Source organism: Nanorana parkeri, unplaced genomic scaffold (genome assembly GCF_000935625.1).
Source record: "Nanorana parkeri isolate BGI_ZX_2015 unplaced genomic scaffold, ASM93562v1 scaffold8, whole genome shotgun sequence".
NCBI lineage: Eukaryota > Metazoa > Chordata > Amphibia > Anura > Dicroglossidae > Nanorana > Nanorana parkeri.
In genome coordinates, this window is record NW_017306276.1 from 1,271,865 (window position 1) to 1,289,251 (window position 17,387).

Sequence of the window (17,387 nt, forward strand, 5' to 3'; positions counted from 1 at the left end):
TTTTAAATAATTAATTGTAGTGTGCTGGTATAGAAAACTGTTTCAAGAGCTCATAGCTCCACACTTGTTTCAATGGTATAAAATATTTAAAGAGACATTGGCACATTGCCCATTTTCGTCAAAGTCACATTGTCTTTGTATTGGGCCCCCAGTTAAATTCATCTTGCCCACTACTATTTCCTCTGTTGCATTTGGTAAGAATACCTCTTGCTTTTGGGTATGGGGAAACAAGTGACATTGTCATCATAACAGTGTTCCGATGTAGCGGACAATCACTAAGACCCCATTCACACGTAGCGACATACCTTTTGCAGCGGATCCGCACGGCCGGGATAGCGCGACTTTCGGGGCGACGTTCCAGCGACGATCCAGCGAGGGTAGCGCGACCTTCTCCGTCGGGCTCCATAGAAAAAGGGCAAAATCGCGCAAAATCCGCTGAAAAAAGGGTCCGGTAAAAGCGACTTGCGACCGCGACGAGCGCCGCGCGACATGGAGTTAAGACAGCTCCATTGAATAGCATTGGCCGGCGACTTCTCGCGATATCGCGCAGCAAAAATGCGCGATATCGCGGCGGAAATCGCGCGATAATTCGCTACATGTGAACGGGGCCTAAGGCTGAGCACTGTCACATGACCTAGCAAGTGATGCCACCTATACCCATAGCTTCCAACACCAGCTGACACCAGGGATTATAGTCAAGGCTGAGGTAGAGGCAGTAGTGGCACTGGCAAGGTGAGTATCAGGAGCTTGGGTTGGGGGCCCTTTATAAGAACACTCATTCTAAATGGTCCTTACATTTCACTTTGTCCTGAATGGGCAAGGTGTCTATTTAAATAGAAGGAGCCAAACCACTGGTCTTAGGTTTAATTATATGTCTTATGTTAAGATAGTTTTATGTTTACTCATTCATCATTAATTAATTAAAACATAAAAACTGATTTCTGCATTGTTTTATAATGTTTCACAATTCTTTCATCTAGCTGCACAGAAAGCAGAACCACCTTAATTATATTAACTCTATACCTGCAGGACGATGGTCTCCCAGAGAATGAGTACCCACTGTCAGTGGCTGGAAAGATAAAGAAGCATTTCAATACAGGTCCAAAGCCAAACAGCACCACGGCCGGAGTCTCCGTCATTGCAGTAAGCATACTTACACTATATGGCTTTTTGTAACTCTTACACTTTTACAGCTTTCATTTATGTTTTACTTGAAGACAAAAAAAAACTCTAGAATTTTCAAAAGTTAATTTTCTCTTTTTGTTTAAAACTAACATTTCTTACATAACATCACTAGGTTATAGACAGACAGCCTACTACAGTTTTTCAAGTTACACCATACTAACTGGGGACTCAGCAAAGCATCTAAATGAAAAAAAAACGCCTATGTTGCCTTCAGCCACCAACTAGATTGTCCATTTTTGGTGTCGTGGGCCCGGTTAGTGCCTGTTGTGTCTGTATTGGCGGTAGAAGATCTCTCCTGGCCCCAATCATCATCTGGACAAGCTCATACTTTTAGCCAGTTTATCATAATCAGCAGCCCACATAAAGTCCTATGGAGAAGCCACTAGAGCATTGACAATGCAGCATTCCTGTGTCCAGCAACTAGTAGCAGATTCTCCATGGGGGTATTTGGGGAAAGCCACTTCAGCACATGTGAGCATTATTCTGGCTTAAAATGCCCGCTTCCAGGACCCCAGAGAGAATTAAAGGGCAGGCATGCAAATAAAATCTGCCACATTCTACCAAAAATGAAAACTACATCTATGACGGAGTTGTCTTTCAATATATTACACTCATAGTCAGCACTTAAAGGCTATCTGCTAATGTTTCTTGCAGATATATATTGGAAATGGCAGTATTTCCATACATAAAGTACTACATTGTTAAATAAATGAATTAGAAATGCTATGTTCTTATAATATTTCAAATGACACCTATATAACCACAAGCTGTAAGCCAGTTTGGTGACCCTGCAGATTTGATTTAAAAAAACAAACCCTATTTATCATATAGCACAAATATACTGTATATGTTATAGCCATCAAAAACATTTACAGGGTTATTCACAAAAGGGTGAAGAGTTTGGAGAAGGCAGGAGAAGTAAGCAATCTAGGACAACATAGCTGAACTGGAAAGTGAGCTGAATTGGAGAATGTTTGCAAATCAGCTATGTTGTCCTATATTGTTCACTTCTCCTATCTGCACCAAACTCTTCACCCTTTTGTGAATAACCCTGTTAGTCTAGGTAGCTAAAGAAGGTTATCCAGCTCATATAAAGTATATGTATAGGCAAAACCTTTATTTTTTATTTTTGAGTAGAGTTGGGAAGAATTAGAACAGGTTTTTATTGCTATCTGTTTACCTGTCAGGGACAGTTGATCTCTCCATTTGTACTGGTGGCTGTTATCACTGAGGCAGAAAGTGATAGGAAATCCCAAAGTTTGTGTTGTCAGCAGAACAGGAATAGAGGGGAAATCTTCCAACTGGGACAGCTCCTAAAGTAGGGAATTCCAGTTTGTAGAGATTGTTTTGCACTTCCTGATGCATTTCCAAGACAAGAACTGAATAAAAATCTCTCCAAGAGAAATAAAGTAAATGGGAGTTTAACCCTTCCCTATTCTATCCAAAATTTAAAAAAAAAAGTTTTGTCCATACCTACACTTTATTTTCCTTTGTCATCTTTGCTAAACACCTTCCTTTGGAGAGGTGGGGTGTGTAATGCCTTAGCTGTTATCTAAAATCACTTGTACTGTCATAGTGGTTGTTAGGAGAGATGCTGCCATGCATACCTATTCAGTACCATACGTAACTATGACACATTCCTTAAAAACTGCTCCATACAAGCCTTATCTCTCCAGTGGAAGTTAACAAGTTGTGGGAACCCTCTTTGTGGGTAATGGGAAAAATTATAGCTATCCTACCTCAAAAAGAGGAGCCCAGATTAGCATATTGTGTTTCGTGGTCAAGTACAAAAGATTTAAAGTTTTCTATGAAGACTTGACTCTGCTTTAAATATGCAAGTAAGCCCAGTGCTTTATAATAATTATTATAATAAATAAGTCAGATATTTCATTTTTTTAAGTTGTACATTAGATTTTCTTCAGTCTAATCAGTCATCTGGTCTCTCGGTTTCCTGTATTACACTGCTGAGTCTATGGAATGGCAATGGGAGTACTTTAAATGTCTGTATGAAAGTGCTCTGGCTGATTCTTCTCAGAGTTCTTATTCAGACTAAGTAGTTAAACTTACATTGAGTGCTATCGCTCCTGTCTGTTCAGTGCATTGGTTACAATTCACTGCTGAGATTTACTCTCAGGGCAAATGCCAGGGAGGATGCAATGGCAGGTGAGCTACCAACACTCCTAATAGTAATCTGGATTCATGTAAATTATGTCACATGTCAGGCCCCTGGTGCCCTAGAAAACGAAACAACCAGTTATTTTGAAAAGCTGAGATTTATACTTTAGGTTATGAGGTCAAACCTAAGGTAATAATATTGTCCCTCGGTTACTATACATTATAAATCCTAGAATGAAAATACATATTTTATTGTTTTGTAGTAAAATACATCTCAGGCCATTTATGCAAGTTAACCCAGTGCAGGTTTCTATTTTTCCACAATGACCAGTAATCTTTCACACATCATTTTTCTAGTCCCTGGTAGAGGCTTACATGATTGAAGAATGGAAAATGCAGTACCTCATAGCGACCAATTAGAATTCATTAACTATCACACACGGTCTTATCAAATAAGACCAGATAGTTATAAGAACGTTCCCCTAGTTTCTATATATATATACAATATATAATGCTTATATTATTTTGATTCTGGGGTTCACACATATTAGCCATGCTGTTGGGATTATAGTAGTCATTCTGTAATAGCAATGCATTTTATTTTATTATGAACTTGCTTTAGACGCATGAAATATACCTGTTCTCATTCTTTTATTTTTTCGTTAGTGCTTAAGTGGTTGGCTTTCTACTTATCTTAATACTATGCACATCTTCTTACTTGCATGCTTCTCAGTGATTATTCTTTGCACACATACACATGGCATACTCTCTGCTCATTGCTCATATGTATTATGTTTTCATTGCTTACATGGAAAGTGACTGAAAGCAACAGCACTCTATAACGTATCAAAGGACCGCCAGCACGCTTGTCCATGAGAGGGATTGGGCACTTCCTAACAAACCAATTTTGCATTTCTTTTTTGTGTTATTATTATTTGCTCTTCTTTAGTGACTGGAGTGCTGTAACAAAGACAAAAGTTCTTTCCAAATACTAATGTTGGACATTTTACTGATTATATGTTTGATAAATGTTACATATTCTAGGTGGACAGCTTATTATCATGATTTTATTCTGGATAAACATATTTGTAATTTATGGTTCACCTATTGTCATTTAACTGTTGTATTATTACAATGCTAAATACTAAGACCACTGTCATCTACACCATGTAAGTTATCCATTTATGTTTCGAGGACTTGACTTTCCCTTGGCTGAAACAGTTATAATATTTTGTATAACTGGCTAGAACACAGAGTTACTAGATGCTCCTGACCAAAGAAGATGGCACATGATTAGTTGGAAGGTGATCACACTGTAAAGAACAGTCAAAATATGCCAAGTGCAGTGGCTCACAGCAACCAGTCAGCTTTTAGTTTACAGCTGAGAGATCAGGAGTAATCCTATGGGTTACTATTCTTTGCACATTGCTCTTTGTCTCATTAAACATGGTATAGTTTGCCTGTCATGTTTTGCCATCTTCAACCAAAGCTATAGCCATCTCCTTTAATTGCAGGGAATTTGCTATGGCAAACAATAAGCAGTTTTCATAGATCAATGTATGCTGCTGCTTGCAACCTATTAAATGCTGCAAGATATATGGTCAATATATGTCTGTGAGTCATGTGCATGATAGAACAGAGTCTGTGCAAAAAGGGATTCCAAATCTATAAAGCAGTAAATATATTAGCTTAATCTGTATTGTTATGGCATTGGTCACTGGATATTTTTTAAAGGGCACAATACCAAATGGGTGTCCCAGTATCTCTTTAGGTACATCGCTTGTCACTCAAGAAGGATGAGCTATATCTAGTTAATCATTGATCTCATTACTCTACTGGTAAGTACACTTGTGATTCTCTAGCAGACAACTCTCATTCTTAAAAATGGCAGATTAAAAGGTTTTCCCTTGCTGGGTGTTCCAATGTCCTCAGTAATCAGCATAATCCAGTTTTTATACACCTTCCATAATATTTGGCATTCTTTGTGCCAGGAAACGTGTAGACAGTTTTTTAGCTAAAAGTTATATAGCTCTTCATTGGAGTCAGGCCTTTAAATCCCAGCTTTGTAGAATTTAGAACTTTAGACTTAAAGGGTTTGTCAACCTAAAAGTGTCATTTAGTATTAGGGTCCTTATCAGTGAGTTCTCTTTTCGATGGTTCCTTGCTCTGTTGCCATACTTTTTTGAGTTTTGGGTGCTTCTGCAAACACCCAAAAAGCTGTAACCAGATTGTGACCAGATATCGGCACATTATCACTGTATCATGTTGTTTTAATGAAAGCTAGTATCTGATTAGGTATTATGGCTTACTTCACACCTTTGTTCCTTACATAAGCAGTTAAAGAAAGCCCATTGTCTGCCAAGCAGAAACTCCTTTGAGTTTTGTTGAAATGCTTACAAACCAGATCTGGAATAAAACTCTATTAGTGCATGAGTTTGCATAAGGGAAGGCATGGACAGTGACCTCCAGCCTGTGTCTTGGGAATCCACTATTTGTAGCAGATGTGAATGTGTCAAATCCAGACGATGTCAGAAACAGTTGGTATCAATACAGAGAAAATCACGGCTGGTACCAATTACTGTTTATGTGTGATTTACCAGCTACAGTGTAACTCAATACCATGCATTCCAGATTAATTATAGTTCTCTGCAGGATTCATGAATGCTATACATTTATACATTTCAATAAAGACATCTTACAGATCTAAGTCTCTAGATAATATATATAGTTACTACTGTACAGATGATGTGCAGTGCTAAAATAGGAAGGAAAAGTTAGTTTTTATGTTAGTGCTACATAATTTTTCTCTGATTCTTTTTGAATGCAGTAGAGCATTTCTGAGCGCTACATATATCATTTTTATCGGTCTGAATAAAATGTTTCATCTTCACATGCTACATTTAACATATACTATCCTGTGCATTAGGGTTGATTTACTAAATAAGTAAAGGCTGCTCACTTAGTAAAGTGTATGCTCACTTAGCTTAGTAAAAAGATGAAGCTACAGACATGGAATTCCTACTACCTCTCCTGGCTAGGAAGGATAGCCACTGTTAAAATGGCCTTTTCACCAAAATTGCTCTGCTACTTCAGGATCTTGCCGATGTACATCCCTTCCCAAATTCTACAATACCAAATTTCTCAATTCTTCCGGCAATGAAGACCTAGATTACCTTCCCACACTATGCTCCAGGTTAGAACACAGAGCAGTCTGAGAGTCCCACATATATGTAAGTACTATCAGGCCGCAACAACCCGCTCAGTTAACCAAATATCATGCTCCATCCAAAGTTCCTTTATGGATGGGCATAGAAGTTGGGGACTGTGACACCTTTGCCATATCTAATCTCAACTCTTTACTCCCAAAAGACAGAATTCGACTAATCAATCCAATTACTGCATACTCCCTTAACTTTTGGGATGGAGTGAAATACTCCAGCGGATTACTTTCACTGCATTACCGCTACCATCTATTCCTGAAAACCCATCAGTTCTTCCTGAATATACCACCCCATGGCTTTTAAAACACTAGTCATGCCCACTAGCCCAAATCATTCCAAACTCTTCAAGACAAATACAAGTTACAATCCACTGAAATATTTAGGTATTTTACAGGTCAAACATTTCCTGCAGTCACCAATCTGAAATCCTGTTGCACAATTATCGTTTACTACTTATGAATGGAGATGTAAGGATATTTGCCTGAATTAATTTCTGACATCTAGCCCACACTTCTCAATCATATTTTTGCATCCTTACCTGCCTACCAGAATAGATGGGAATCTGTCCTGGGCTCCCCACTGGCAGAGGAAGACTGGACACAAATCTAGATTACCACTAAGACCTGCTCACAAAATGCATTAGCAGGGGAATATAATGACAAAGTAATCACTCACTGATATTTTTTACCAAGTTGTCTGGCAGCCTTTGTTCCAAACTAAAAAACAAATGTTTCCGGGGATGCATGGAGACTGGAACATTCCACCACATATAGTGGAACTGCCCCGTAGTGAAGAAATTCTGGGCTAAAATGCACCAAATAATCTTTTAGCTATATGGCCACCACATGCATAAAAACCCTTATGAGGTCTTGCTGGCCCGTAAACCTGATAATGTAAAAGAAAAACACCTTTACATTATTGAATCATCTGTCACGGCTGGCAAACAAACAATTGCCAAGGCTTAGAAATCTAAGTCCCTCACAATATCAGTCATAGCCACAAAAATGCAAACTATAGTTTTTGAAAAATTGACTGCCAAACTAATGGACGCTCAATGGATGCTTATACTCATCCACTCAGACTTTCAATGAGCACCTTTTTAACACTGTAAACCTATTGCACTATGCCCATGTCTGTTTGAAGAGGGACTGCAGGCCCGGGTTCCCTACCTTGTTTCTCGCATCCTTTCTAATTCTCTCCTTTCTTTCCAATCCATTCCTTTATATTCTCTTGTGCCATTTGCTTTTTGCAGCGTACACGTCACAGTAATACTAAGTAATACGTTGCTTGCAATGCCTGACTTCTCTAATTTCTAACTACCTACTGTCACATAATGTGCCTATTTAGTTTGTACTGTGAATATAACAACATTGTTGATTTATTGAGTGGTACTTCATTTTGTGCTCTGCAACCAATTCCAAAATAATAATGTGTTAATAAAAAAAAAAAAAGATGAAGCTGTTTCAATACCCAATTATGGAAATTATAAAATAAAACAGGGTTTTTGCTTTCTGATTGAATGATTGAAGTGAATACAACCCCTTCTCATTCACTAAGCTGAGTGAATGTTCACTTTACGCTTCCTGTTTAGTAAATCAGCCCCATTATCTCTGCTCACATTTATATAGGTAATCGCCTTTTTTGCTTTGAGTATCTGTCTTCAAAGAAGCGAAGGACCCCCCTTAGGCATGTTGTTCTGCTTCGCTCTTTGCAGCAGTTATACACTAATATGCAAATGACAGTGTCTCGTTTTGTGGTTAACACAACATAAAAGATTGAAATAACATTCTGCATTGTGAAAGCTATAAAATTCACAGGAAGAGACAATTTGTGCTCGGAACCTCTCTGATTCAGTTTTAACTAGCAGAAGCCAAGCTGAAATTCCAAACATCATTGTTCATATTACAAGTAGCATCTAATATCTTTTTTTCATCAAGAGTAGTATAGCAGAGTTAGTTAATGATACAAATAGGGCTGACAATACAAAGACCACTTATCAAATAAGACGGGTTGAGTCTAACTCTTACATCTACGGGTACTTACCCACTTCAGTGGTAGTATAAAATATATATTGGAAACTCAGCTGTGAGAACTTACCTTCCTGGCTCTACTACTGCAGCACATTTATTATGAAGCTAAAAGACAAAAAACACTGAATCATCAAGCTGCAGGAAGTTATGGTCCTTAAAGTGCACTTAAAGCATGTCGAAGTGGCCTCCAGCCAACATTATCATATGTCATTTTACAATGCCTTAAGCACTAGTTAGCATGCCTTAAGTGAAATTGCAACTTGATGAATGAGGGCCAATATCTAACTGTCCTGTTGCATGCTTCGGTAAAAAAAGGACCCCTTCTTAAATAGTCACAACACATGGGCTGAGTTGGAAACATGTTAAAAAAAAATTGCAAAACCCCTATAGAAATAGCCTAGCCAGGGTGTGATTCAACCCACTGGTATCCATCTGAAAGTGAAATATTTTGTTACAACACTTTAAAGGTAATATTAAGTGTAATATTTTTTACCTAATTGCATTATTATGTTCAGGGCTAAAAAATACATTTTAATGGATGTTCCCTATTTTAGCCATGAAAACGTTAAATATTTCATATTTATCTCTTGCAGCCAACAAGTGTTGTTGGGCTTTCCTATTATCAAGCCCAGCATGATTTGCAGAGTATTATGAAAGCACCCTGTACTAAATATGTATTTATTTAAATATATATATAAAGATGTAAATTAAATAAAAATTAAGATTGTTCACAAATAGTGAAAATTATACAAAACATCACCTTATAAGATGTTAGCAAAAAATAAAATAAATAAAAAATACAATTGACCAATATCCATAGAGTTTAATGTTTAGGTAATTTAAAAGGATTTGGGTGGTATACAAGGGATCCCATTTTATAAAGTCACCTCAGAGCCCAGTGTTCATTGGAAATTCAATTACAGATCACCCTTTCAGTTTAATTAGGTGCCAATGTGGCCACGCTTATTGGGCTGCCCCATGTGTACACAGTTACTTAAATTAGGTGACAAAAAAAAAATCTTACTGAAGACTAACTTTACAGGTATTTACTGAGTTCAGGAAGAAATATTCATGTTTTCCTCAGTGCTCGTTACGGAGATTTGCAGAATATTTGTATGGACATAGCCTTCTGCTGTTCTACATTTGTCACGGGACAACAAACCAAACTTGAATATTCCTTAATGGGTGCACAATTTACCAGGCTGTACAAGTATATTGGTTCCCTTGCTTGTTGTCCCGGCTATATAAAAATGAATGTATTACAAGTAATAAAGAGTATACATTTATAAACTGAATTTTGACATCATTATTTTTATAATGTTTATAAAAAAAAACAAATTTAAAAAATAAACATTATAGCAGAACTCCAGGTAAGGTTTTTATTTACCTTAGCAGTGGGGCTACCCCCTCTCTGCAAGGGATAAGTGCTCCTTTGTGTCTAAGTTCAAAAATAAAAAAAGTTATACTCACCCGATCCTTTTGAGTCGGTTGGCTGTGACAGTGCTCCCTCCAGCCTCTCTCCTCCCTTGCAGCGATGGTATGTCCCTCAGTCTCCTCACATCCTATACACTGTGTATAGAGCATGATGACCCAGGGACCTTAGACCGATTAGAGCCAGCCGTCTCGGAGGATCGGGGGAGTATAACTTTTTTATTTTTAAATCTAGACGTAAATGAGCACTTAACCCCTGCAACGCCAGCATAAGAAAAATGTGACCTGGAGGTCCGCTTTAAATGTGGATGGGTTCCATGCTTCAATGTATGCAATGCATGCTGTGCTGTCATAAAGGGAAGCCCTGCATTCAGCTGACTTATTCTGAAACTCTTTAATAGCAGACTCACCTCCTGCTGACAGCAAAAGAAGATATAAAATTATATATTGTCTTTAAGCCCAAGCAGTCAACAGGAGCTCAGACAAACCTGCAGATACTTCCAGGCACAAGAGCTCTTATGGAAGATGCCTTAATGGCTGTACTGCTTATCTCAGTATCATTTCACTAATATCTCATGAGAAATGGTAAGCAAAGTACTCTATAGGTAAGAGAGCAGCAGCTTTACAGACAGATGTAAGTAATGTACATCTGTGATAAGGCACCCTTCCTCGTGTGTTCTGTGATGTCAATAATCCACGTACACAGAAAACACTGTATGCATAGCACAGAAGTGTGTAATAACAATGGAGGCATCAGAGAGGCAGTTATACAAGCATAAGTATAATTCTGCTACTTGATGATACATAGACGTATAAGTTTCAGCTCTTCTCTTAGTATATCATTCGATACCAGCAGCTAAACTGATGGATTTCAGCTGAATAATCTGTGTAGGACACTTACAGTATCAAATATCCTGATTTACAGTGCTGTGGATAGGCTTCCCTTCTGCGTTCCCTAATGGAAAGAGTCTGTGAGGGTTATATGAGGTCCTCAGCTTGGCTAAGAGGAAACATCTCTGCTTGGAAAACAAATCAAGCATCTTGTATGCTTGTATGAAGGATGCTTTAATATGGTGGGGTCATATCCACTGTTTTGCCTTGAAAAGGGATAATTAGGAAGTCTTAGTATGACTAATAAAGATATATAAGATGAGGAATGAAGCTCGGGATGTTTGTCTTGTTTCTCTTCTGGATATAAGTTTTAATCAAATGCCCCCTAGGCGCATTCTGCACTGTTTCTCCTTTTATCACAAATGTCCTCTTGATCCTAAACATAAATACAAATTTATAGTCTAGTCCATATACAGTACAGTACATGCAATTAAAAGACAAATGTGCTGTATATTATATACATTCATATGCAGGGCTATTCCTACACTATTCACCACCTGAGGCCAGGTGGAGGGGGGGGGTGTTACATCATGAGGGTGTTATTCTTTAAAGTGAACTTTTCATTTTATCGCTTAGACTCATTAGCTTCAAGAAAAGTGGCTGTGGGTGTTTTTGGTCCTTCCAATGCCTGGGATTGGGGAATTGTCTATCTAGGGTCTAATCTATGTACCAATGCCAGCTCACTATAATACAGGTTTTGGCCAACTGCCAGCTAATATGGAGCCATAGATAGTGAAATTAGGTGATATTGATATTTTGTAGTTTTTAGACATCAAAGGTAAGTCATCAGTGTTAAAAGTTAGAGCATAAAAAGGTCTTTAATCTATGGAGTTTTCAGGAGGCAAAATCAGGCTGATGCTTGCAGATAACACCCAGTATGGGGAAAATTTATTTTACGCATAGCTACGTGTCCTGTAATTAATATTCTCTGCATTTATTGATATGGAATCTCTGTGCCTGTCCACTGTGTGTCTACGTATTCTCACCATTGCAGGTATTAGCCCACAAACAGTTTGGTCCTTCTGGTCAGACCTGGTTACACATGCTCGCCCCAGTAACTACAGATAAAGTTTATGTCCAGTCAAAACCTTTTTTTAGTCTTAGATAGAGTGGGTATGGATTAGAACCTTGCCTAGATTTTACTGCTTTCCAGTGATAAAGGCTTTAAGGACAGTAAGTGAGGGACAATCTGACAGGCACTCTAGCCTACCCCTACTATACAATAGAAAATACGTTTCATTTCAGACTGTTTTGTTGATTGAGACTTCCCCTCACTTCCTGTCCTGTATAAAAGTTGTCAGCAGCACAGAAAGTGAGTTGAAAGCTCTCTAATAAAGCCCTGGATAGCAGTAAAAACTTGACATGCTATCCAAAACTATCTTTAAAAAAAAAAAAATGTCATAGCTATTCATTCAGCAAAGCTGCATGTACATTTGTTCTGTGCAAACTAAGTAGCTGTTGTGAGAAAGGGGCAACACTGAATGTTCTCAGGCTATTTTTTCTTCTGGCTGAATGTTCCTCAAATATTAGGGGCAGTAGTAAAAATAGGTTCATTCATAAAGAACTTGGAGTGAATCAGGAAAATACCACATTTTGGCCACTAGGATGCCCTAGTGAAGTAGCAATAGTTATATGTCTTTGCTAATTCCCTACAGCATTCTCTAGAACAGTCTTTCCCAACTAAGGTGCTGTGGCACCCTGGGAGGCCATCACATTTTCACACTGTGCCATGTATTTCCATGGTGCAGGCAGCCAACCACCAGCACCGTGGAAACACATAATGGTAATCCATGGCTCTGAATGTGGGTAACTTTGATGTGAAATGGGAACTCTGATTTGGAGGGAGCACTCTCATGTGAAGGGGGCCCTGAAGTGACAGTGGGGGCTTCTGATGTGAAGGAGGGGCTTGTAAAGTAAAGGGGGGCTCTGATGTGAAGGGGGCTCCTAATGTGAAGGGGGGTCTCTGATGTAAAAGGAGGGTTCTAGATGTGGCAGGGGGCTTCTGATATGAAGGAGGGGCTTGTAAAGTGAACACAGGTTTGATGTGAAAGGCGAGGACTGTAATGTGAAGGGGGAAACCACACTACTTTTTTTTTTACGTGAGGTCCCAATTTATAATCCATATCTAAGATCTATCTATGGATCTATCCAAGTATATCTAGGATAAGGGTCTTGTATGGATTGGGGGGGTGACAATATGCGGTTTTTTTCCATTTATGTTTTTTTACATTTTAGACTGGGATGCCTCAAGATTTTACATAATTTGAAATTGCGGTGTGACTGAAACAAGGTTGAGAAATACTGCTCTAAATTTATTTACATTGTATCTCTTGTTACCAAGATGTATTTATTTGCTATGATCCTCAGCACCATCCAGTGGCCATAAGCAGGTATTTTCCTGATTCACTCTATGTTCTTTATGAATTAACCTATTTTTACTACTACCTATTATATTTGAAGAAGATTCAACCAAATAGCCTAAGAAGATTTGCTTTTGCTCCGTGCTCAGCTGGGTAATTTGCACAGAACAAATGTAGATGCAGTTATGCTGGACAAATAGCTGTGCAATTTTTTTTTTATAAATGGACTTCTATAAAATCATACTCAAGGCAATCAGACTGAAATGCCTGGTTGTCTGACAGCAGGATTTTGATTGTTGATGCACATACAAGGGAACATCTGAAAGATGCCTGTGTTTGATATATAGCATACAACTGGGTATTTTTGGAGTTCTACTAGTACACAAAGACTGCATATGTGCTTAGATGTCGCTGTCCAGTCTGATTGTCCTGTCTTTAGAGGTTGTCATATTTATATGCAATAAGATCATTGAATGAGACAAGGAGCAGTTGGCAAACTGAAGCTCAGCTTGGTGACCAGAAGTTCCTGCACAACACCATTGCTCTTTGCACAGCTTTTCTGAGTTAGCTTGAATACTTAAGGACACATTAATAGCAGTCTGCCAATGGCGGCACATCCAAACCATAGCCATAGCATAACTGTCCTGATCTGTGTCTATTCACAACGAATGTATCTAAAACTAGCAGGAAACAAACTGTGAGTCATCTGTGTACCCACCTGGCTTGTGTCTTCAACGTGCTATTCTGTCTTCTAAGCTTACATTTTATATTGACTTTATGACTGTCCCCTACAGCTTATGAACATTAAAGGGAATCTGTTACAAAGCAAAACCTGTATGAGAAGTTCTAGATGGAAGCACCCACTGTCTGATTCTTGATTTGCATGCATTATTTCTGGAGCAGTGGCTCAATGACACAGTTTGGTTTGCCAGCAACTAGTCTTACTGACTGCTCCTATCGAAGCCTTTTCACACAGGTGTTTCACTGTGACAGAATACCTTTAAAAATCTACCATCTCAGTGCCTTACTAAAATGCTTGTGGATTATAAACATTTACAAATTCCATGCAGACTATTTTGGATTAAAAATAAGCATTAGTTGTATGTATATTATATTATCATAAAATGATTTTATACGGCATCCTTTGCTTCCTAAAAGCCAGAACTATGTTGCACAATTTGCGCTTCAGCTCTGTAAGTCAGCAGCTATGGGCAATGCTTTACAACCACTGTTGGCAGCAATATTCCAGAAGTACAGTCCTAGCGACAGATACACAGCTTCTACCAGCAGGTGGCAGGATTGAACCATGGAAGCCCTTCATTTATTAGACCCTTAGAATATTTCCTCAGGATGTGGGTTACCTAGTTAACCTTTTGACATTAGCTTAGGATTTGCTTGTGAGTAGGGTAATATCAGTCAGGGAGCATTTTAATAATGCAAATGTATTTCGCTCATGATAAGAACCAGCTCCTCCAGATAAATCTAGTGCACATAAATTAACATTTAAAAAAACATGACATTATTCCGAGGGTGTATTCCTGACGTAAAGGTTACCAGGTCACGTAGCACCGGTTTACATGATATACATGATACTGAACAGTTTTCAAATGTACAGAAACTGGTCCCGCATGACAATGTAATACATTCACTAGATATGGAAGACATAAATGCTGTGAAAACATAAAAGTAACAAGTCAAGATAGGATCCATACATTGCTGACTTGTTTTTGAAGGTACAAAGCCCAGGGCTGTCATTCATATCTCTGTTTGCTACTTTGTATCACAAACTGTAACAAGCAGGTATCAGTTATGTGTCAGGATGTCTGATGTGCAGGGGCTTTTGTTGGGCCAGTGACTCATGTGGGATGACGGTTTTGGAGCATGTACCTTATAAAACAGGTCAGCAGTGGCAGCCCCTATATTTTTCTTTTTGATGTTTTGTGGTGTCAATGGATAACACTATAGCGAACAATTTTAGATTTTGGGTTTATTACGAAATGTCAAAATCGTTTTATTAAAGTTACATTTTGGATCATACACATGGAGCAGGATTAAAGACTACATCATTTCATTGTCAGATGTAACCACCTACAGCAAAATAATACAAATGTTATAAATACATCTTGCTCAGATGTTAGTGTAGGCCAGGCGTAGGCAACCTCAGCGCTCCAGCGGGGGTGAAACTACAACTTCTGACCCTTCTTCTGTCTCTGGGAGTCATGCCTGTGGCTCTCATAGCCTTGCAATGCCTCATGGGACTTGTAGTTCCACAACAGCTGGAGTGCTGAGGTTGCCTTTAGCATGAATTTGATGTTATATATACAATACATGACATTAATTTTGAACTATTGCTTCCTTGCAACATATACAATATAAAATAAGCACATACCTGTGCGGTAGGTAAGCACTCTCTATACCAAGAGAGAAACTGTACTTCAGCCAAGGATGTTTATTATTTCTGTGATGTGTCATTCACACCGGGACTCATGCAAACGGCTGCAGGAAAAATGTGTCTGTGGCGTATAGCAACCAGCCGTGGGACAGAAGACGTAAAATCAGCACCGACTGGTCGCTATTGGCAGCACATGCGCTTTTTCCTTGCTCCGGTTTCCCTTCATGAGGCCTTGTGTGTCTTTGTCTTCAGTGCAGGTTGGCGGTTCCTTCATCTATAGAGGCCTCCTGCATGAGATCAGACTGACGTCTGCAGTACATGGTATAATTACAGGGTCATTTGGAATAGAGTATTTCTAGCTAAATGACGATCCACTGAGTTGCCCCATTTCTCTCTGCTCAGCTGGACCACGGTTTTACCATCAAGAGATCAGGGTCTTTGGACTACTACCAACAGCCAGGAATGTATTGGATAAGGTATGAGATGGTTGAGCGCCAACAGTCAGTGTTTCCATGGCAAACGTGCTGGCAGTCTCCATTAACCAGTCCCTTCAGTGGATAAACATGCTTTTTTGTTTCATTTATTTTTATTTTCTTACCCAGTCCATATGCTGCTTTATGAGTTTAATCTCAGTCTTTGTTGAGATTTCGCAACCGCCTGCTCCATCCCCTCTCGTCCATTATCCACGCTGACATTGCCAGCTTTTCTTCATTAAACATGCTGAATATTTCCTGTGGTTTAAAAGACAGTGTATATAGAATTCCCTGTGTTGTCACTTAAAATAAAGGAACTTGAAGGAGCCCCGCTTTTAAAGGGGCTATCCGCAATTCACCCCCTCAATGCAAAATCTAGTCTGCCCCTTTGTTTGTGAAAACAGCGTATACTGTCGTTTTAAACCAACACACAACCCTTTCCTAATACCTTGTTACTAACAATGCATAACATGACAATGCATTGAGCATCAGCCACTCCTATGACTATGTGTTATTAGTATGAAGTTTATTGTCTGATTGTTTGTATTGTTTGGGTTTAGTGTTTATTATGTTTGTAGCTTTATATTGCAAATCATGCATTTGTTTCAAGACCTCCTGAGATATTTATTGTCGTTATTTTACTAATATATTAAACAAAATGTGTTTTTTATTTATTTTGGAATCGTAATAACATGTTGTGTTTTGTCATTTGCATATCCAATGATAATTGGCAGGTAGTACATGATAAATATATTATTGTATTGGGATTCACTGATCTGATACATTATTCACATGCTTATTCTTTCAAACTGATATTTTTCCATTATGTGTTTGTAAATATGCTCTTGTACTGTATAATGGGATTATATAACTGACAGAGATGGGAAGATCAAAAGGGAAACTTGTCAAAACAGAAATATGGGAGCTGCCATGGCTGACTTATTTTTCAAGGTGCAAATTCCAGACTGTCCATCCTCACCCTTGCTGTACTACTTGATGAAATACTGAACTGGAACGCAGGTACTGAGTTCCACTGAACACATATTTTGTGGTGAGGCAAGGATGAGGATGACCCCTTGGGGCTTTAACTTTTCATAAACCACTCAGCAATGGTAACACTAATTTTTCTACTGTGACAGGTCCCCTTTAACTTTAGCAGAAGTAACCCTAATGATAACTCCCTTTGTCCTGTAAAGCAGAAGGACATTTATCTATGATTGGTTAATATTAGACATGTGATGATATGCAGCTTGCAAAACCGGTAAGTGTACATGCCCCCCCCCCCCCCC

At 38.6% G+C, this 17,387-nt stretch overlaps 1 protein-coding gene across 4 annotated transcripts in view; it reads left to right on the forward strand.

Annotated features, from left to right (window-relative positions):
* The window catches only part of DCLK1 (doublecortin like kinase 1), a 289,474-nt gene that overhangs the window by 257,607 nt on the left and 14,480 nt on the right, over positions 1-17,387 (forward strand). For 3 of the 4 annotated variants that reach the window (XM_018554346.1, XM_018554338.1, XM_018554361.1), the window contains one exon: positions 1,030-1,143. In XM_018554346.1, coding sequence (XP_018409848.1) covers positions 1,030-1,143 — 114 coding nt within the window. Of the gene's footprint in view, positions 1-1,029; positions 1,144-16,027; positions 16,102-17,387 lie in introns of all 4 variants that reach the window. The other variant, XM_018554354.1, reaches the window with a different exon arrangement.